Below are 22,264 nucleotides of genomic sequence, written 5' to 3'. Positions count from 1 at the left end.
GTAAGGACCAATGACGTGTATAGGAAGAAGGAGGTCCTGAAAGAGAGTTTAGGGAGTTAGGTGCAAAGTTGAAGGACAGGACCTCCAGGGTTGCAGTCTCAGGATTGCTACCCGTGCCAAGTGCAAGTGAGGCTAGAAATAGGAAGATAATGCAGTTAAATACGTGGCTAAGGAGTTGGTGCAGGAGCGAGGGCTTCATGTTTCTGGACAATTGGGCCTTGTTGCAGGGAAGGTGGGACATGTTCCGACGGGACGAGTTGCACCTGAACTGGAGGGGGACTAACATCCTTGTGGGAAAGTTTGCTAGTCCTGCTCCGGGGGGTTTAAACTAGATTTGCAGGGGGAGGGGAACCAGAGTGTTAGAGCAGATAGTGAGGTGGAGGAAGATAAAGGTCATGCGAGAACTGCAAGTGTAGTGCATGGAGTAAAGCCAGATCTAATATATAAAGAGGCTTTGAGGAAAGAGAAGCAGAATAAAGGGTGTAAAGGTAGTAAGGTAGAAGGGCTAAAGTGCGTGTACTTAAATGCAAGAAGCATCAGGAACAAAGGTGATGAACTGAGAACTTGGATACATACATGGAATTGTGATGTAGTGGCCATTACAGAGACTTGGCTGACACCAGGGCAGGAATGGATTCTCAATATTCCTGGATTTCAGTGCTTTAAAAGGGATAGGGGAGGGGAGAAGGGGAGGAGGGGTGGCATTACTGGTCAGGGATACTATTACAGCTACAGAAAGGGTGTGAAATGTAGCAGGATCCTCTTTTGAGTCAGTATGGGTAGAAGTCAGGAACAAGAAGGGAGCAGTTACTCTATTGGGAGTTTTCTTAGGCCCCAGGTAGCAGCAGAGACACCGAGGAGCAGATTGGGAGGCAGTTTTTGGAAAGGTGCAAAAGTAACAGGGTTGTTATCATGAGTGACTTTAACTTCCCTCATTGATTGGCACCTGATTAGTTCCAATGGTTTAGACAGGGCAGAGTTTGCTTAGTGTGTCCAGGATGGATTCCTGTCACAATATGTTGAGAGGCCGACTAGGGGGCATGCCACACTAGATCTAGTATTAGGTAACGAACCTGGTCAGGTCACAGATCTCTCAATGGGTGAGCATCTTGGGGACAGTGACCACTGTTCCTGGCCTTTAACATTATAATGGAAAAGGATAGAATCAGCGAGGACAGGAAAAATTTTAATTGAGCAAGGGCAAATTATGAGGCTATAAGGCTAGAACTTGCGGGTGTGAATTGGAATGATGTTTTTGCAGGGAAATGTACTATGGACATGTGGTCGATGTTTAGGGATCTCTTGCAGGATGTTAGGGATAAGTTTGTCTCGGTGAGGAAGATAAAGAATGGTAGAGTGAAGGTACCATGGGTGACAAGTGAGGTGGAAAATCTAGTCAGGTGGAAGAAGGCAGCATACATGAGGTTTAGGAAGCAAGGATCAGATGGGTCTATTGAGGAATATAGGGAAGCAAGAAAGGAGCTTAAGAAAGGGCTGAGGAGAGCAAGAAGGGGGCATGAAAAGGCCCTGGCAAGTAGGGTAAAGGAAAACCCCAAGGCATTCTTCAATTATGTGAAGAAGAAAATGATGACAGGAGTGAAGGTAGGACCAATTAGAGATAAAGGTGGGAAGATGTGCCTGGAGGCTGTGGAAATGAGCGAGGTCCTCAATGAATACTTCTCTTTGGTATTCACCAATGAGAGGGAACTTGACGATGGTGAGGACAATATGAGTGAGGTTGATGTTCTGGAGCATGTTGATATTAAGGGAGAGGAGGTGTTGAAGTTGTCAAAATACATTAGGACGGATAAGTCCCCGGGGCCTGACAGAATATTCCCCAGGCTGCTCCACGAGGTGAGGGAGGAGATTGTTGAGCCTCTGGCTAGGATGTTTATGTCCTCATTGTCCACGGGATTGGTACCGGAGGATTGAAGGGAGGCAAATGTTGTCCCCTTGTTCAAAAAAGGTAGTAGGGTTAGTCCGGGTAATTATAGACCAGTGACCCTTGCGTCTGTGGTGGGAAAGCTGTTGGAAAAGATTCTTGGAGATCGGATCTATGTGGGCATTTTGAGAATCATGGTCTGATCAGGGACAGTCAGCATGGCTTTGTGAAGGGCAGATTGTGTCTAACAAGCCTGATAGAGGTCTTTGAGGAGGTGACCAGGCATATAGATGAGGGTAGTGCAGTGGATGTGATCTACATGGATTTTAGTAAGGCATTTGACAAGGTTCCACACGGTAGGCTTGTTCAGAAAGTCAGAAGGCATGGGATCCAGGGAAGTTTGGCCAGGTGGATTCAGAATTGGCTTGCCTGCAGAAGGCAGAGGGTGGTGGTGGAGGGAGTACATTCGGATTGGAGGATTGTGACTAGTGGTGTCCCACAAGGATCTGTTCTGGGACCTCTGTTTTTTGTGATTTTTATTAACAACCTGGATGTGGGGGTAGAAGGGTGGGTTGGCAAGTTTGCAGACGACACCAAGGTTGGTGATGTTGTAGATAGTGTAGAAGATTGTCAAAGATTGCAGAGAGACATTGATAGGATGCAGAAGTGGGCTGAGAAGTGGCAGATGGAATTCAACCTGGAGAAGTGTGAGGTGGTACACTTTGGAAGGACAAACTCCAAGGCAGAGTACAAAGTAAATGGCAGGATACTTGGTAGTGTGGAGGAGCAGAGGGATCTCGGGGTACATGTCCACAGATCCCTGAAAGTTGCCTCACTGGCAGATAGGGTAGTTAAGAAAACTTATGGGGTGTTAGCTTTCATAAGTTGAGGGATAGCGTTTAAGAGTCACGGGGTAATGATGCAGCTCTATAAAACTCTGGTTAGGCCACATTTTGGTGAGGCCAATTGTGTCCGGTTCTGGTTGCCTCACTATAGGAAGGATGTGGAAGCATTGGAAAGGGTACAGAGGAGATTTAGCAGGATGCTGCCTGGTTTAGAGAGTATGCATTATGATCAGAGATTAAGGGAGCTCGGGCTGTACTCTTTGGAGAGGAGGATGAGAGGAGACATGATAGAGGTATACAAGATATTAAGAGGAATAGATAGAGTGGACAGCCAGTGCCTCTTCCCCAGGGCACCACTGCTCAAAACAAGAGGACATGGCTTTAAGCTAAGGGGTGGGAAGTTCAAGGGGGATATTAGAGGAAGGTTTTTTACTCAGAGAGTGGTTGGTGCGTGGAATGCACTGCCTGAGTCAGTGGTGGAGGCAGATACACTAGTGAAATTTAAGAGACTGCTAGACAAGTATTTGGAGGAATTTAAGGTGGGGGGATATTTGGGAGGCAGGGTTTAAGGGTTGGCACAACATTGTAGGCCGAAAGGCCTATACTACTGTATTATTCTATGTTTTGTAACTGTTCCTGAATGTGGTGGTGTAAGATTTAAGGTTCTTCTACCACCACCTGGATGGCAGCAGTGAGAAGAGAGCATGGCCTGGATGGTGGGGTTCCTTGATGATGAATGATGCTTTCTTGTGGTAGCACTCCTTGTAAGTGTGCTCAGCGTTGGGGAGACCTATGCCTCTTATCTGGGCTGTATCCACCATTCCTGGGCATTAGTGTTTCTGTCCTGGGCAGTGATGCAACTGGTCAGGATACCCTCCATTGTGCATCTGAAGAAGTTGATCAAAGCTTTAGATGACATGCCAAATTTGGCATGACAGTGATGGCATTTAGAATAGATCAGATTAGATTCAAATTTATTGTCGTTGTGCCAAGTACAGATACAAAGCCAATGAAATGCAGTTAGCATCTAACCAGAAATGCAAAGAATAGTGTTATTTACAGAATAACTGCAAATAAAACGTAAGTGCTACAGCACACAAATATAAAAGTACTGAGACAGTCCAATATAGGTGCAATACTGCTTACCGCTGTGATGTGAGGTTCAGCAGGGTCACAGCCTCAGGGAAGAAGCTCTTCCTGTGCCTGCTGGTGCAGGAGTGGAGGGTCCTGCAGCACCTACCTGATGTGAGGAGAGTAAAAAGTCCATGGTTAGGATGAGATGCATCCCTGATAATGCTTTTCGCCCTGCCCGGGCAGCGTTTATGGTAGATGTTCTCAATGGTGGACAATTGGGTGCTGATAATCCGCTGGGCAGTTTTCACCACACGCTGGAGTGCTTTGCTGTCCGATATGGGACAATTGCCATACCACACGAGATGCAGTTGGTGAGTATGCTCTCAATGGTACAGCGGTAAATGTCCGTCAGTATCCTGGGACAGAGGTGAGCTTTCTTGATGCTCTGATTTGATAACCCCAAGGAATTTGAAGATAGTGACCACCTTCACCTCTGATTCTCCAATGAGGACTGGCTCATGGACCTACAGCTGTCAATAATCTGGATTTTGGTTTTGCTGACACTCAGTGAGAGGTCATTGTTGTGGCGCCATTCAACTGGAATTTCAATCTGCCACCTTTGTCACATCAAGAGGGGCAAAGGCCGTTGGTGCATGAGAACACTACCACTTGTATGTTATCTGCTGTTCAAACTTCAAAATGTATTGCTAATCCTGATTTGGAATCTTCGCTGGTCCATTTCCTGTAACTTTATACCTCAATGACAGTACCATGCACAGAAGTACCAAAAGACATAGGAGCAGAATTAGGCCATTTGACCCATCAAGTCTGCTCCACCATTCAATCATGCTGGTAACTTTTTTTTCCTCTCCTCAACTCTGTTTCCCAGACTTCCCCTGTAACCTTTGATGCCATCTCCAATCAAGAACCTACCTCTGCCTCCTTAAATATACCCAAGAACCGGGCCTCCACAGCTACAATGTGGCAACAAATTCCACAAATTTATCTCCCTTTGGCTGAAGCTTTCTCCACATCTCTGTTTTGAATGGATGCCCCTCTATGCTGTGGCTGTCCTGAGGAATGGAGTAGTTTGAGATTAAACTGTTCATTTTTGCTCTCTCAAATGCGTTTTGTATTGGTAATAAATGCTGGCTATGTCCGTATACCAAAAAGAGAATTTAAAAACTGATCTGCTGCCAGGTACAATTAATGGCAAAGGTCAATAACAATACATGGTAAAGTAGTTTAATGTCTTACTTTTGAAAGTAAATGTGACAAAAATTGTGGTAGAATTGAAGGTTCTTTCTGAAAAGGATTCCCCAATTTATGGACAGCAAAACATGAGAGAATATACTAATTAGTTTTCTTTTGGGACCTTTGTTTAAACAATATGATATTTAATGTTGCTGTCTATATTTTCTCTTAAAATGCAGACCTTTAATTAAAATGAAGACTTTTTGCTGCACTTCTACATGTTTTTCCATTTTGTCAGTTAGTTTTTTCTTCTTTGCTCTTTGCTATTTTGCCAAATTTTGTGTTCGGACACATTATTTTTTTCTGAACAATCCAGGAGATTAAGTTTCGGTTTAATATTATGGACATCCATTAGGTATAAAGAGACTCCAAATCAGTTCTGCATTCATTTTATGATTGCCGTTTTAAAATTTTAAGTTAACCTTCAATTTTTTCACATGGGATTCATATAATATATAGCTATATAATGTATGAAGCTGTAAACAACTGCAAAATGTAATTCAAAAGAAATCGAAACCAACTGTTTTGCCAATGGCATAGTTTTCGAAAATGAAATTGTGCAGATTAACCATTTTAGGTACTGAATGTCTTTTGGAATTTCCATGTTTGTTAAATGCCAAAAATTATCTTTTGCCAGGATGCATTCTTCATCTGGAATATCATTAATTCTGATGTTTTCTTTGTATGAGTTTTCAAATTCTTTCCTAATCTCTGTCAAATAGCTGTGGTGGGTATTCCATGTGTCAATATTTTAGAAGAATGTACTATAATTAAAATCATGATTCTGTACAGCAGGAGGAACTCTTATAAACAAAATGCTGTGTTTCAAAGTTATTGATTTTATACTTGCTTATGTATCTTAATATTGTGACTGAAGAGTCGCAAGATCCCTGAACTTAAATAATTCTACGCAGACAGAAACACTCAGGTCCTACTTTGATTCCATTCTGTGAACATTGAAGATTTAGATCATAAATACTGTACATTAATTGAGTGAAGTGGCTACGATATACAATGCACAAGGGTCCATTTGATCTAAGAAAATGAAACTGCAGAAAACAGCAATAGCAGGTGAAATCCAAATTCTATGGTATTGATTTGATATACACTGGTTGAGGTAGACTTATTGGTGGAATGAGTGCATTATCAGTTATTAAGTTCAGCTTGCTTTGATATTGTCATAGGTTTTGAGAGTCAAAGGTTGTGCAGATTGTTAAAATCATTGTACATGTTAAATGAAGATAGATTCAATTATTTTAATTGAATTTAATTGAATTGACAGTTTAGAGTTACATAAATTATGAGTTTCTTGCTACAGTCTTCACTAAACCACTCATGTTATCTGTGACCAGTATTAGTGCTCATTTGCAAGCATTCACTTTGCGAGATCATCTCAAAGTGGGGTTTTACATATATGGTAGAAAAGTTAAGATTATGGAATCTGTTTTGATTGCAGTTTTTTTCCATCTAGGGCACAAATGGCAAAATTTTATTGACATGTTGGCATAGCACGGCTTGAGCAAAGAGAAGATCATTGAATCACTTGGCCAGCAGGTGTCCTGACATTCCTGTGTGACATTTTTGCAGAGGCAATCATGCCGGCATTATCAACGGGCTCTGGAAATGATTCAGGTATTGTAACTTTCTTTGAGATTGAGAATCCACTGATTTTAACTTGCATTTTTTTCTCTGATTGCTATTGGTGTCAATTTTGCTTTATGTGCCAGGAGAAAGTATAGACCAGTGATAAAATAAATTGTTAAGGATTACTGCTATAGTAAATGCAGTGGGATCCATTTCTTTAGTAGGAACCTGACATCTGTTTTACAGACTTGTCATAGGTGTCTGCACCTGATTGTGTCAGGCCCAAGCCATGGAGAATAAACTGCATTGAATTGCTGAGATGTATAGGAAGTGATGTGATGCTCTCAGTAGCTTCCTTTGGGGTTTCTTTCCCTTTGCAGTTCAATGTTATTAATTCTTTTGGTTTCTGTAAAATGTTTTTGTGATCAAGGTTCATTTCTAACAGATGTGAAAGTAACCTAGCTATCAATTCAAGAATACCCAGGACACCGTAGAGCCTGAGTGTTTATGCTTTATGTACCTTTGCAACTTGTTTGAAATGTTTTTCCTCTCCCCAGCAACCACCCCTCCCACTCCATATTATCTACTCCAGCAGCTAAAAGCTTGAAAAGGTGTCTGGGGATATCTCATTTTCTTGATGAATGTCATAGTGAAAATGTATATGCCTAGTGATTCTATGTTTGTAAGTTCTTGGTCATATTTAACATCCATAAAAGCAAACTTGAATAATGTAGAAAATCATATCGTGTACTTTCCCTAAAGAAAGGTTGTTAATTTTATAGTGCATGATTCTCATCTCTTAACAAAATTTAGTAATTGAAAGGAAGTCTACATTGTTCTTGCTGAGTTTGGTCTTTACAAAACAAAGATCATGTGGGAGTCATCGTTACCATTGTGGCAAAAGTGAAGTACCGAGTTGTATGTGTAAAGATGCTGCAGCAGGTATGTGTCCAGACATACTCAGAGACACGTGGGCCTTTGATTCCGCCTAGTAAGATCTGAGAGCAGGATTGAGTCACACACACAAAATGCTGGAGGAACTCAGCAGGTTGGCAGCATCTATGGAAATGAATAAACAGCTAAGACCCTTCATCAGGACTAGAAGAGGTAAGATGGCAGAATAAGGTGGTGGAAGAGGGAAGGAGTACAAACTGCAAGGTAATAGGTGAAGCCAAGTAGGTGGGGAAGGTGAGTGATGAAGTAAGAGACTTGCAGGTGATGGGTGGAAAAGGTAGAGCTGGAGAAGAAGGAATCTGTTAGGAGAGAACAGTAGACCATAGGAGAAAGGGAAGGAAGAGATGATAGGCAGGTGAGGAGAAAAGGTAAGGGAGGGCAGAGTGGGGAATTGAAGAGGAAAGAAGGGGAGGGGAACAAATCACCAGAAGCTGGAGAAATCAATGTTCGTCACATCAGGTGGAGGCTACCTAAACAGAATGTGAGGTGTTGCTACACCAACCTGAGAGTTGCCCCTTAATGGCAGAAGAGGAAGCCATGGACCAAAATGTCAGAATGAAGATTGGAATTTAAATGGTTGGCTACTGGGAAATCCTGTTTTTTGTGGATGGAGTGAAGGTGCTGGACAAGGCGGGCATCCAATCTATGTCATGTATGTAGAAGAGACGGCGTCAGGAGCACTGGATATAATAGATGACCCCAAAAGATTTGCAGATGAAGCTTTGCCTCACCTGCTTCATGTTCAAATTTAGTTGTCATTCAACCATACAGGAATACCCATGAATACAGCTAAATGAAAGAGTGTTACCCTGGAGCTAAGGAGCAAAACACAGTACCATCAGTCATACACAGCACAAGGTACATATAAGATAACAAGCACCTGTAAGATAGCAAGCATGTATAAGGTAGCAGTAAAATACAGTCACAAAGAAAACAGTCTAAGACCCTGAGTCCATGAATGTTGCAGTAGTCTACAGCTGAATGCAATACAGCTTGTCTTCTGCCGAGTGATTGTGAGGGTTAGCACTTACTGTAACTTGGATGCAGTGCCACACCCGTGGAGTGCACTGACTCCGATACTTCTCTCCTGGGTGACCAAACAGGCGACACTGCAGCTTGAGGCCAAGTCCTTGCTGCGACCGAGGCCACACAGCTCCCCTCTCATCCAGCAATAATCAGTGAATCAGACTTGTAGCATTCTACATTAATAAAGTCCACCAGGGTCTTGTGATCACAAGAAAAGTGACTAAGATGATCATTCACTGTTCGACTGCATGCTGCTTTCACTCACCAACTCCTCTGACATGGGCAGCAGCACAATCCGTATCAAATCCAACTTCTTCACTTCCCCTGCCAACAAGCTACTCACTGATGAGATAGACTTGCAGTTCTACAACAGGGTTTTGCAATCATAAAAAATCCATTTAAAAAAGACAATGACTTTTGGTTGACCCTGAAGAAGTCACTGCAATCGAGCGCACTGCCATCTTACTGGAAGGACTGTTTGGGGTCCTGAATGGAGATGTGAGAGAAGGTGAATGGGCAGGTGTAGCACTTCAACTTGCAGGGATAAGTGCCAGGAGGGAAATTATTAGGGAGGGATGAATGGACAAAGGAATCATGGAAGTGATACCAAGGGAGAGTGGAGGGGAGGTAAAGGTACGTTTGGCAGTAGGGTCTTGTTGAAGATGGCTATTTGGCTGTTCATGGCTGCTCCTCCTTTCAAGCTTTTCCTGGTTAATCTCTTTTCATAAAATGTTCATTTCTTTGATTCCTTCAGTATTCAAACATCTTTTGATCTCTGTTTTGAATGCAATCAGTGATTGATCTTGCACAGCTTTTTCAGGTAGGAAGTTCCAGAGATTTATTACCATCTGACTGGTGATGCTTCTTTCTGTTTTGGTCTTCTCCTGACTTTGATTGAAGCAACAAACAATATGCTGGAGGAATTCTGCTCATCTGGAGGCACCTGTTTGTGTGTCTCCTTGTAGTCCTGATGCAGTGTATCGATCCAAAATTCCTTTCCTCCTACAGATGCTACTTGACCTGAGTTCCTTCAGCCGATTATTTATGCTGCATTTTCAAGCATCTGTGGTCTCTTGTGTCTTCTTTGATATAGTGAACCCTAATTCTGTAGTTTTCAGCCACTGGAACAACCTTTCAAATCTTGTTCTTAACTCTAGAGAATAGAGACCTAGCTGACCCAATCTCTCCTGACATTATAGACTTGGCATTTCAGGGCCATTTTAAAGAATCTGTGCCCTGTCTCTGTAGCAAATATATTCTCCTTCGAAAAGCAATACTTCAAGGCCTTCATAATTGTACTAATTGTTCATGTACTCAAACCTTCTAGCAATAACAATCAGGTAATCAACTGCAGTCCTAATTGATGACTGTTTGCATGTTAGCCTTCAGCTGCGTACAAGGATACCTGTCCAAGTCAACATCAACATTTCCCAATGCCTTGCCATTTAAAAAAAATACCCAGCACTTCTGCTTTTATCCACTGAAGCAGATATGCTCATATTTTCCACGTTGTTGTCCAGCAGCCAAATTGTTTTCTGCTTGTTTAACTCCTTGATAGTCTCTTGAAGCCTCGTGCGTTTCCATTACTTACATTCCCATAGCTTCAAAGCATCAATGAACTTGGTAATATTACTTTGATTCACTTAGACAGATTGGGGCTCAAACTTACATACCTGCACTCAGATCACATTAGCCTGATAATAACTTGTTTATTCCAACTTGATTATAGAAATTATAGACCAGTGAGTCTTACTTCAGTGGTTGGTAAGTTGATGGAGAAGATCCTGAGAGTCAGGATCCATGAACATTTGGTAAGGCATTATATGATTAGGAATAGTCAGCATGGTTTTGTCAAAGGCAGGTCATGCCTTATGAGCCTGATTGAATTTTTTTGAGGATGTGACTAAGCACATTGATGAAGGTAGAGTAGTAGATGTAGTGTATCTGGATTTCAGCAAGGCATTTGACAAGGTACCCCATGCAAGGCTTATTGAGAAAGTAAGAAGGCATGGGATCCACAGGATCCAACGGGACCTTGATTTGTGGATCGAGAATTGGCTTGCCCATGGAAGGCAAAGAGTGGTTGTAGATGGGTCATATTCTGCATGGAGGTCGGTGACCAGTGGTGTGGCTCGGGGATCTGTTCTGGTAACCCTACTGTTCGTGATTTTTATAAATGACTTGGATGAGGAAGTGGAGGGTTGGGTTAATAAATTTGCTGATGACACAAGGTTGGGGATGTTGTGGATAGTGTGGAGGGCTGTCAGAGGTTACCGCAGGACATTGATTGGATGCAAAACTGGGCTGAGAAGTGGCAGATGGAGTTCAATCCAGATAAGTGTGAGGTGGTTATTTTGGTAGGTCAAATATGATGGCAGAATTTAGTATTAATGGTAAGACTCTTAACAGTGTGGAGGATCAGAGGGATCTTTGGGTCCATGTCCATAGGACACTCAAAGCTGCTGCGCAGGTTAACTCTGTGGTTAAGAATGCATACAGTGCCTTCATCAACCGTGGGATTGAGTTCAAGAGCCGAGAGGTAATGTTACAGCTGTACTGGACCCTGGTCAGACCCCACTTAGAGTACTGTGCTCAGTTCTGTTCACCTCACTACAGGAAGGATGTGGAAACTAGAAAGGGTACAGAGGAGATTTACAAGGATGTTGCCTGGACCGGGGAACATTTCTTACGAGAATACATTGAACTAACTTGGCCTTTTCTCCTTGGAGTGACAGAGGATGAGAGGTGACCTGATAGAGGTGTATAATATGATGAGAGGCATTGATTGTGTGGATAGCTAGAGGCTTTTTCCCAGGGTTGAAATGGCTAACACGAGAGGGCACAGTTTTGAGGTACAGAGAGGATGTCGGGTAAGTTTTTTTATGCAGAGAGTGGTGAGTGCGTGGAATAGGCTGCCAATGACTGTGTTGGAGGCAGATAGAATAGGGTCTTTTAAGACGCTCCTGGATAGGTACATGCAGCTTAGAAAAATAGAGGTAACCCTAGGTAATTTCTAAACTAAGGACATGCTCGGCACAGCATTGTGGGCTGGAGGGCCTGTATTGTGCTGTAGGTTTTCCATATTTCTCTGATTTTGTATCTGTTAACTAAATCATAATTTTAAAGTACTTCAAATCTCTACTCAAGTTCAAACTTTGTTCTTTAGAACCTTATAGATTTGTGAAAATCCATAAATGCAATTCGCACTGGCTCTACCTCATTTATTCCACTAAATAAATCCTTAGATATCCAACAGATTACTCAAATGATGGATATGGAGCTTCATTCATTCAGTCACATGCCTTGTGATGATTATTTCAGGTAACTGGATTGGGCAAAAGGAGAGGAATTAATTAATTATAGCTGGTAAGCTTTGATGAATGATGGAAAGCACTCCACATCAAAATTAATATTTTGGTTTGGTCATCTTATGATTTTGCCACTGGGCATAAGCCAGGCTGTATCCATGCAAGTAAAATCTGAGTAGAGCTGTCCTTGCAGCTCAGTTTCCCCAGGATGGTTCAAAAATCAATGTCTATAAGGGCAAGGAATTGATTGTGGATTCTGGAAGGGGAAGTTGAAGGAACACACGCCAATCCACATCAAGGGATCAGTAGTGGAAAAGGTGGCAGCTTCAAGTTCCTGAGCATTAACATCTCTGTAGATCTGTCCTGGGCCCAACATCTTGATGCAGTTTGAAAGCAGGCATGAGGAGACTTGGTATGTCACCAAAGACAAGCAAATTTCAATAAATGCACAATGGATAGCATTCTAACTGGTTGTATCACCATCTGGTATGGAGGGGCTACTGCACAGGATTAGAAAAAGCTACAGAAAGTTGTAAACTCAGCTAGCATTAGCCCCTGCGTGATGGCACTTCAAAAGGTGATGTCTGAAAAAAGGGGCATCTGCCATTAAGGACCACCATCACCTAGGACATGCCCTCTTCTCATGGCTACCATCAAAGAGGAGGTGCACGAGCCTGAAGACACACACTCGGATGTTTCAGGAACAACTTCTTCCCCTCCGCCATGAGACATCTGAATGGAAAATGAACCCATGATAGGACAGAGATAACATACATTTGTGGGGGGGGGGAGGGGGGGAAACTTGCATATGACAAAATTTGAATTTTTGTGTTTTTAGTTGGTAGAATAGTTAAGGGAATATCAATTGCTGGGATTCTTTTTTGGATTTCAGCCAATAAAAGCTGCTTGAGATTATTAAACAAAATTAGAATGCATAATAATTGGTGTAACATTCCAGCATACTATTAATTAATTAGCTGAATACAATTGGAATAAATTGGTACTACTTTGCAACAAACAATCTGCTGTAGGAACTCAATGGGTCAAGCAACATCTAATGGAGGAAAGGAACTATGATTTGGGTTGAAACCCTGCACCAGTCTTGATGCAGGGTTTCAACTTGACATGCCAACTGTACCCTTTCTCCCATAGTTGCTTCTGAAAGCAATGAATTCCTCCAACCGATGTTTGTAGCTCCACATTCCACATCATTTGGGCATTACAGAATGGTTAGACAACAGAAATCATTTTTAGAAATAGTTATTTTATATTTAAGGAACTTTGAGTATTTGGGGTGTTGCATGGAGGAATTAAACATCAAGTTAATTATCAGATCAAAATAACTGAAAATCTCCACTATCAAAGGATCTTCTACCCAGTAGTATATGAGTGATGAATAGAGATAGTAATCAGAGGCTGTAGTGATTAATAATGAAAAGCAGGTTGTGTTATCATCCAAGTTAGGCTTTCACAAATTTGCAGAATCAAAATAGAATATTTTATGCCGTACTCAAATTTTTGAAAATTGGAATTACTTAATTTTTGAAAATATATGACCAGAATATAGTAGCACTGGTGCAGATCACATTGGTTAAACTCTGTTACCTGGTACTGATGTGCACAATTCTCTCCATTGACCTTCAATGTGTGATGTTCATGAAACTCTTGGCAGCATTGTGCAAAGGGTTTGCCTCAGAAATACCTTTTGAAGAGCAAAGTTGGGACGCTTTAAAATTGATGTCAACAATCAGAAAATATGGACAATATTTCAGAATCAAAAAAATCAGGCTCAAATAAACAGAATGAGTATTCAAAGGTCTGTAAATTAAAGAACTACAACCCTATGAACAGTTTTCTCCTCTGCTTCAGTCATTAATAGCTGACTTCCTCATTCTAAACTTGGTCTTTTGTTAAAAGTTCGAAGTAACTTTATTATCAAAGTACATGTACATCACCATATACAACCCTGAGATTCATTTTCTTTTGGGCATACTCAATTAATCCGTAATAGAATAATAACCATAATAAAATATTTGACAGTCTGCACCAACTTTGCCTTTAAACCAGTGTGCAAGAAAGACAACAAACTGCAAATACAAAAAGAAAGTAGTAATTGAATAAATAAGCAATAAATATCGAGAATGTGAGATGAAGAGTCCTTGAAAGTGAGTCCATTGGTTGTGGGAACATTCTAATAATGAGGCAGGTGAAGAAGAGTGAAGTTATCACCTTTGGCTGAAGAGCCTGATGTTTGAGGGGTTAATAACTGTTCGTGAGCCTGGTGGTGAGAGTCCTGAGACTCCTGTACCACCTTCCTGATGGCAGCAGTGAGAAGACAGAATGACCTGGGTGGTGGGGGTTCCTGATGGATACTACTTTCCTGTGACAGTGCTCCGTGGAGGTGTGTTCATCGGTGGGAGGGCTTTACCCGTAATGGATTGGGCTGTATCTATCACTTTTTGTAGGATTTTCCGTTCAAGGGCATTGGCGGTTCCATGCCAGGCTGTGATATAGTCAGTCAGTATGCTGTCCACCACTTACCTCTAGAAGTTTGTTAAAGTTTGAGATGTCATGCTGAACCTTTACAAATTTCAAAGGAAGTAGGGGTGCTGCCATGCTTTCTTAATAATTATACTCACATCTAGGCCCTGGACTGGGTCACCGAAATAATAACAGCAAGGAATTTAAAGGTACTTGCCCTTTCCACGTCTGATGAGGATTGGCTCATGGATCTCTGGTTTTCTCCTCCTAAAGTCAATTATCAGCTGCTTGGTCTTGCAGACATTGAGACAGAGGTCTCAGCCCAAATTTTAGTCTCCCTCCTATATAGGGATATCTGTTCTGTAAATCCTTCACAGAATCATGCATATCTCAATGAGGTAATCTATTTTTCTGAACTCCATGTTAAATGGTACAATGTAATTTGATCTCTCATTGGAACCTACCTCCAACCATTGGAATCAATCTCATAAATCTATTGTGTTCAGCAAGAAAATCTTCATTTGGATGCAGAGGCAAAAATTGTACATGCTGTTTCTATTGAGTACTGTATCCAGGGACTATACAAAAGCCCTGTATAATCTCAATGAGATTTGCTTACTTTTGTATTCCAAATCCTTCCTACCTCCCATCCACTGTAATACTAATTCCCTGCATACAGTATTTATTTTCTTCTCCTCGACAACCAGCACAAACTAATACCCCAGTTCACCAACATTTTACTAGTTTCTCCATGATTAAACTTTTCCTTGTTTTTTCCCTGATCAAAGCATATGCCCTCTCCATTTTCATCACATTACACTCTATCTGCCACTACCTTGTATATCCTGACTGTAATCTTTTGCAGACCCTTGCACTCTCCCTACTGCTCCTTTTCCATCTAGTTTTGTTATATCAGCAAAATTGGATACATTACAAAGTCTTTTCATTTCAAATCATCAATTTAAATTGTGATCGGAAAGTCCTGGATTGGTGTCTGCTGAATGTGATCTATTATTCTGATTGTTTCCTGTCGTTTATCTAATCCTCACTCTACCATTATGTTATTCCCAGCCCAGTCCCATGAGGCTTTATGCAGCAACTGTTTGTGTGAAACCATCTTCAAATAATTTTTGAAAATCCAAGTACATTACCAATGCTGTTTACCCATTAGTTATCCCCAGGGTTATATGCTTTGAAAATATTTGGTTTGTTATACATGATCTTCCCTTCAGAAAATCATGTTGACTCTATCAGATCACAATTTTCCAAGTGCCTTGCTGCTTTGTCCTAAATAATGGATTCCAGAATGTTGCTGCCAAAAGATGTCAAGCTAACTGGTCTTTGGTTCTTTTATTCTCTCTTTTCTTAAATCACAATACAACATTTGCCAGCTTCCTGTTGAGTCTATTCCAAAATCTGAGGAAATTTGGCAGTTTATCACAATGCAAGCACGATCTCTCGCCACCTCTTATAGAACCCCTGGATGCAGGATATCAGATTAAGGGAACTTGTCCAGTTTAATTCTCTTCAATTTCTGTATTATCTTCTGAAGTGATATTGATGATTTAGTTACTTCAGACGGTTGTATCTCCTCCATTTCTAATAGACTGATTCTTTTCTGTAATGAACACAAGTATAAAAGTTCAACCAGTTTTCCACTCACCAGTTTAATTTCTCTCACCATTGTCTGTATGGGACTATGTTTATTTGCTATTTTGTTTTTTTTTTCCACTGCTGAAGTAGAAGATGTTTCAATCTTGCACATACTGGTTTCCCCCGCCATCTGAAGGTAGAGCGTTCCTATGAAACGGTTCGTAAGCCGGAATGTCGTAAAGCGAAGAACCAATTACCATTTATTTATATAGGAAAATTTTGTGAGTGTTCGCAGACCCAAAAATAACCTACCAAATCTTGCCAAATAACACATAAAACCTATAGTAACAGTAACATATAGTAAAAGCAGGAATGATATGATAAATACACAGCTTATATAAAGTAGAAATACTTCTCCACAATCATTGCCTGAACTGTTCTCCGTAGCGAAAATCTCACGCAAGCACCGTTGGCAAAAACACGGTGCGTGCGCTGTTGGCAGAAACACGGCGCAAGAGCTCTCCAGTAACCTTTAAGCTATGAAGCTGCCAAATCACACCAAATAACACATAAAAATACACAGCTGATATAAAGTAGAAATAATGTATGTACAGTGTAGTATCACTTACGGGAATTGGGACAGCGTCGAGCCCACTGATGATGGTGTGTTAGGCTGAGTCGGAGGTTGGGTGGTGCAGTGGCCCCCACCCTCCAGGCAGTGACCTGATACCGATCCGTGAAGTATGCAGGGATCCAGCAGTAGTCGGGAGGCACACAGCACATCTTTAAGAAAAAAGCCGAAATAAACAAGCTAATTAATCAAGTGCCACCTGGCATGTAATTGTCGGCCCAGATCAGAACTGATTGCATTGCCTCTGATCTGGGCGGACAATTACGTGCCAGGCGGTACCTAATTAATTAGCTTGTTTATTTCGGCTTTTTTCTTAAAGATGTGCTGTGTGCCTCCCAGCTACGGCTGCATTCTCCGCGATTCGGTATCTGTCCGCGGCCTGGGTGTTGGGGTGGTGGGACACTGGGGTGTCATCTTCTTGTCTGTTTCCATTAGAGCAGGCAGCTCATCTTCTCCTATGACTGCCCGCCTCGATGTCGAAGGTCGATGTTCGTTGTCTGCTGTGGCTGATGTGGAAGGCTTGCTTGACTGCAGTTCTTTGTAAGCACTCAAACCATTCTGCAAGTATCCCCTAAACGTACGTACCATTTCAAAATTAAAGTCGTACTTTATCATTACTCATTCGGTTTCGATTGTTATCCTTTCCTCTTCCAATTACATCAGCTCTTCATCTATCAGTTCTTGGTCATGGGATGCCAAAACCTCTTCAACATCATCTTTGTCAGCTTCCACAAGCCAAACTCACTTAGTCCTTACTTCGTTCACCACGATCAAAATGCTTAATTATGTCTAGTTTTACGCGAAGTGTAACACCCTTATGAGCTCTTTTAGGCTTTTCTGGTACCATAGAACTCATCTTGCAAATGACTGCTCACAGGCATGTGTTTAAGCAATGCCGGTGAGAATACAGTTCCGAATCCGGGGAGAGCGGCTGCCTTTTATTGCGTGCTGCTTTTTTCGTAATAGTGAAAAACCTTCTGTTAGCGAAAACAGGGTACTAATGTAGGTCTTTCGTAACAGTGAGGTTTCATAAAGTGAATGTTTGAAAAGCGGGGGACACCTGTATTAATTTACATCAATAATCCATTTCCAGTTTAAATACTTTAACCAGTGCTTATTTCTAAAAATTCTACACAATCGGTAACGTTTCAGTGATGCCTTCTCAGCCCTTTTCACTTCATCGGTTTTGATGTAAATAGGATTCATTTTCATTTTATTTATTTTTTTTTGTAATTTATTTTTCATTGAAGTTCATCATCAAACAAAACTTGCCATAAGATGTATTTCAGTTTCTGAAGTATGCATATGTTATGAGCACTGAAATACATAATTATTTCTTCAAGGAGGATGCATTAACTTATTCTTCCTGATCGGAAAGGGATTGACCAGCACACTTTGATATACAGAATGGATATATTGGGTTTCATAAAGAATTTTTGACATGCATTAGGGCAAATTTTAGCAAATGTTAAGTGTGTTTCAAAATAAATTAAAACAGTGATAGTTCTTTTGAAGCAACAAAACAGACTTATGAACACAATATAACTCTTGTTCTGCTTTGTAACTTGAAAAGTGCTTTAAAAATACAGAAAGCATTTGAATATTAAATTAAAGTTGGATGCATCCAAAGTGTGTGTCAGATTGATTCTGAAACCTCATCAGTCTTCAGGTCTTGTTTATGCTTCTTGGCCAGATTGATTGGATAACCAAAACACCAAAACATGTGTGTTTTGGGGTGAGGTGGGGTGATCGATCCTATTTGCAGTGCAGTGGAGTATTTCTAATGGGTAATTCAAGATCTGACTGAATGAACTGAGCTATTTTCACTTGTGTTTCAGTTAGTGCTTAAAAGCTGACCACTGGATCCTAATTTGTGCATTTCAGGAATATAGTCTGTTACAAATGATCAAGCCATTGTGCCTCTTGCACACTTGTGGTTCAGGTGTGATGTCACAGCTTGCAATGTGAACTTCTCTGGTCAAAGTGGTATTACAGAACCAGCCATGAATTGCTGAGAACTTTCAGCATTTTTTGTTTCTATTTTACTGCTGAGCTGTGGTTCTTGACCCACTGTGATATTTTGTTTGTTAAACTGAACTGATAAGTACAAATAAAAAATCTTCAACTATTTAAACTGTAGCTTTTATGTTAAATTATATTTATTATTACTCTTGTTAAATATCCCTTAAGTAGCTGAATAATTCAAGTGAGTTTGTGATGGCTGCTGCAGTTTTTATCAAATAATTGTGATGAGTTGCTTTCAATAAGTACCTTTTCTTCCTATTAAAAGTTGTAATAATTGCAACTATTTCACATGAGAAAGGGAAGCAGATTTGTGTCCACTTTGAGAATTATTCTTCAGATGCCACATAATCTTACCTGATGCCAGAAATTGTGGCCAGCTCCTGTCTGAGGTGAGAATTTATAAAAAGTCACTTTGTTTGGAAAAACTTCGAGAATAGCACCACAAACTTGCAGCCAAATATTGTGCATTGCATTAAACATGTGAGATGGAATTTTAGAACATGTTGTAAGTTTGTGTTTTATTAACACCATAGTTTAGCTGCACCATTAGATTCCTGGTTTCTTGGAATCCAATAAATATGTGCTCTGTGGTTCTGATTTCATTTTATAAAATTAATTAAAATATAGTTTATGTGAACATGTTTTTTTTGCCTCCTTTGTTCAAAACCATATGGAAACATCTAAAATTTCAGTCATGGACAAACGTCGATATTATGCCTTTTTAAAAATTATAAACCCTGCTTTATAACTTAGGCAGCCCTTTTCTAATAGCTATGAGGGAAATGACAAGAATGGCGATATTAAATTTCTCTAGACTAACAGTAAATTTTTCCATACTGCTGTCAAAAATGTTGAACATCTGGAACCTGCTGTGCGAGTGCATGGCTCACTGCAGGAACATTTTATCAATTTTTAGTTATTCTCTTGCTACTAAAAACTTTCCATGCAGTGCTTCAGATCAAATAAAGTCTTGAGCAGTTAAACCTTTCAAAAAAAAAACGTTCAACATTAGGAAGGCATCTTTTTTAATGTTATTAGCACATGGGATTTGACAGTTTTTCTGTCTTAAAGTGCATCTTGGCAGATATGAAAATTCTTTGTAGTATTTGAGTAAAAATAAAACTTTGTTTTATTTTGAAATTAAAACCTATTTAATATTTAGATAGTTAAATCAACGGATTCACTTTTAAGGACTCTATAAACTCATGCTTTCGCTGTTTATTGTGTATTTATTTATTATTTTTGTTTTTTTTTGTATCTGCAGAGTGTTTTTTGCACATTGATTGTCCATCTCTGGCATGTGCCGTTTTCCTTGATTCTGTTGTGTTTGTATTTATTGTGAATGCCTGCAAGAAAATGAATCTTAGGGTAGTGTATGTACTTGGAGCTTGCATTTGTGCCTTTATTACACGCAATAACTAATGTGACTGAGAGCAGTAATGCCACAGAGTTAATGCTTACAATTGTAAGGGCATATTTTGTGGTATCTTTTCAAGTGTTGGGAGTTCCATATGACATTGCAATAATTTTCGCCCAAAGATCTAAATTGTTTTTAATTATTTCATCCCATTTGTTTTATGGTATTAAAATACTGTAAGTTCTTTTGTGGATCTAGTTATTTGAAGATTTGTCAACCTCTAATTTCCCTCACCTAACTTCTGAAGTGTGCCATTGGTTATTTTGTACACGTGTAATAAAGTGCAACTTAATTTACATTTATGTTAATTTGTGTTTGCCTTTGTTATATACTGTGCTGCTACTGCAATAAAGCTGATTTTGTGGCATTTATACCCTCTATATGAATAAACATGAGAAATTCTGCAGATGCTGGAAATCCTAAGCAACACAACACAAAATGCTGGAGAACTCAGCAGGTCAGGCAGCATCCATGGAAATGAATAAACAGTTGACGTTTCGGGCTGAAACCCTTCAGGACTGGATGGGAAAGGAAAGCCAGAATAAAAAAGAGGGGGGAGGAGAAGTAGGCTAGCTGGAAGGGTGAAGCCAGGCAGGAAGGGTAAGCAAAAGGCTATAGAGGAAAGAATCAGATAGAGCAGAGTGGACCATAGAAGAAAGGGAAAGTGGAGGGGACCAGAGGGAAGTGATGGGCAGGTGAGAAGAGGTAAGAACCAGAGTGGGGAATAGAAGAAGAGGAGAGGAGGAGGGATTTTTTTAACTGGAAGGAGAAGTTTATATTCATGCTACCAGGTTGGAGGCTACCCAGATGGAATATAAGACAGGAACATAAATAGGCCAGTCTGCCCATTGAGTCTGCTTCACCATTCTATCATGGTTGATTCCAGATCTCACTCAAACCCATACATCTGCCTTCTTGCTATGCCCTTTAATGCCCTGACCGATCAGGAAGTGATCAACTTTTACCTTAAATATACCCACAGACTTAGCTTCCAGTGCAGTTTGTGGCAGAGCATTCCACAGATTTACTACTCTCTGGCTAAGGATCACCCTCAATTTTGAGGCTGTGCCCTCTAGTTCTGGATACCCCGTCCACAGGAAACATCCTCTCCACATCCACCTTATCTATTCCTTTCGACATTCAGGAGGTTTCAAAGAGATCCCCATGCATTCTTCTAAATTCCAGTGAGTACAGGCCCAAAGCTGCCAAATGCTCCTCATATGTTAACCTCTTCAGTCCTGGAATCATCCTTGTGAACCTCCTCTGGACTCTCTCCAATGACAGCACATCCTTTCTGAGATATTGGGCCCAAAACTGCTGACAATAGTCCAAGTGGGGCTTGTCTAGTGTCTTATAAAGGCTCAGAATTATTTCTTTGCTTTTATATTCTATTCCCCTTGAAATAAATGCCAGCATTGCATTTGCCGCCTTTACCGCAGATTTGACCTGTAAATTAACCTTCTGGGAGTCTTGCACGTGGACTCCTAAGACCCTCTGGACATCTGATGTTTGAACCTTCTCCCCATTTAGATAATAGTCCGCACTATTGTTCTTTTTACCAAAATGCATTATCATACATTTCCAACACTGTATCTGATCTGCCACTTTTTTGCCCATTCTTCCAATTTGTCTAAGTCCTGTTGCAATCGCATTCCTTCCTCAGTATTACCTACCCCTTCACCTATCTTCGTATCATCTGCAAACTTTGCCACAAAGCCAACAATTCCATTATCTAGATCATTGACAAGCAATGTGAAAAGCAGAGGTCCCAGTACTGACCCTGAGGAACACCAGTAGTCACCAGCAGCCAATCAGAAAAAGCTCCTTTCATTCCCACTTGCTGCATCCTGCCAGTCAGCCATTCTGCTTTCCAGTAACACCATAGAGTTTTATCTTGTTAAGCAGCCTCGTGTGACACCTTATCAAAAGCCTTCTGAAAATCCAAGTAAATGACATCCACTGCCTCTTCTTTGTCCATCCTGCTTGTTCCTTCTTCGAGGAACAGATTTGTCAGGCAAGGTTTTGCTTTACAGAAATCATGCTGACTTTGACTTATTTTATCATTAGTCTCCAAGTACCTGGAAACTTCATCCTCAATAATAGACTCCCCAACACTTTCCAAACCACTGAGGTTAGACTAACTGGCCTATAATTTCCTTTCTTTTGCATTCCTCGCTTTTTAAAGAGTGG

General features: G+C 40.7%; 1 protein-coding gene across 6 annotated transcripts in view; it reads left to right on the top strand.

Annotated features, from left to right (window-relative positions):
- The window catches only part of mpp7a (MAGUK p55 scaffold protein 7a), a 526,318-nt gene that overhangs the window by 224,997 nt on the left and 279,057 nt on the right, over positions 1–22,264 (top strand). For 5 of the 6 annotated variants that reach the window (XM_063044292.1, XM_063044293.1, XM_063044295.1 and 2 more), the window contains exon 3: positions 6,527–6,687. In XM_063044292.1, the coding sequence (XP_062900362.1) occupies positions 6,651–6,687 (37 nt within the window). In that variant the 5' untranslated portion in view covers positions 6,527–6,650. Of the gene's footprint in view, positions 1–6,526; positions 6,688–22,264 lie in introns of those variants that run through there. The other variant, XM_063044296.1, reaches the window with a different exon arrangement.

Source organism: Mobula hypostoma, chromosome 3 (genome assembly GCF_963921235.1).
Source record: "Mobula hypostoma chromosome 3, sMobHyp1.1, whole genome shotgun sequence".
Classification (NCBI taxonomy): domain Eukaryota; kingdom Metazoa; phylum Chordata; class Chondrichthyes; order Myliobatiformes; family Myliobatidae; genus Mobula; species Mobula hypostoma.
This window is presented reverse-complemented; position numbering and strand designations above follow the sequence as displayed.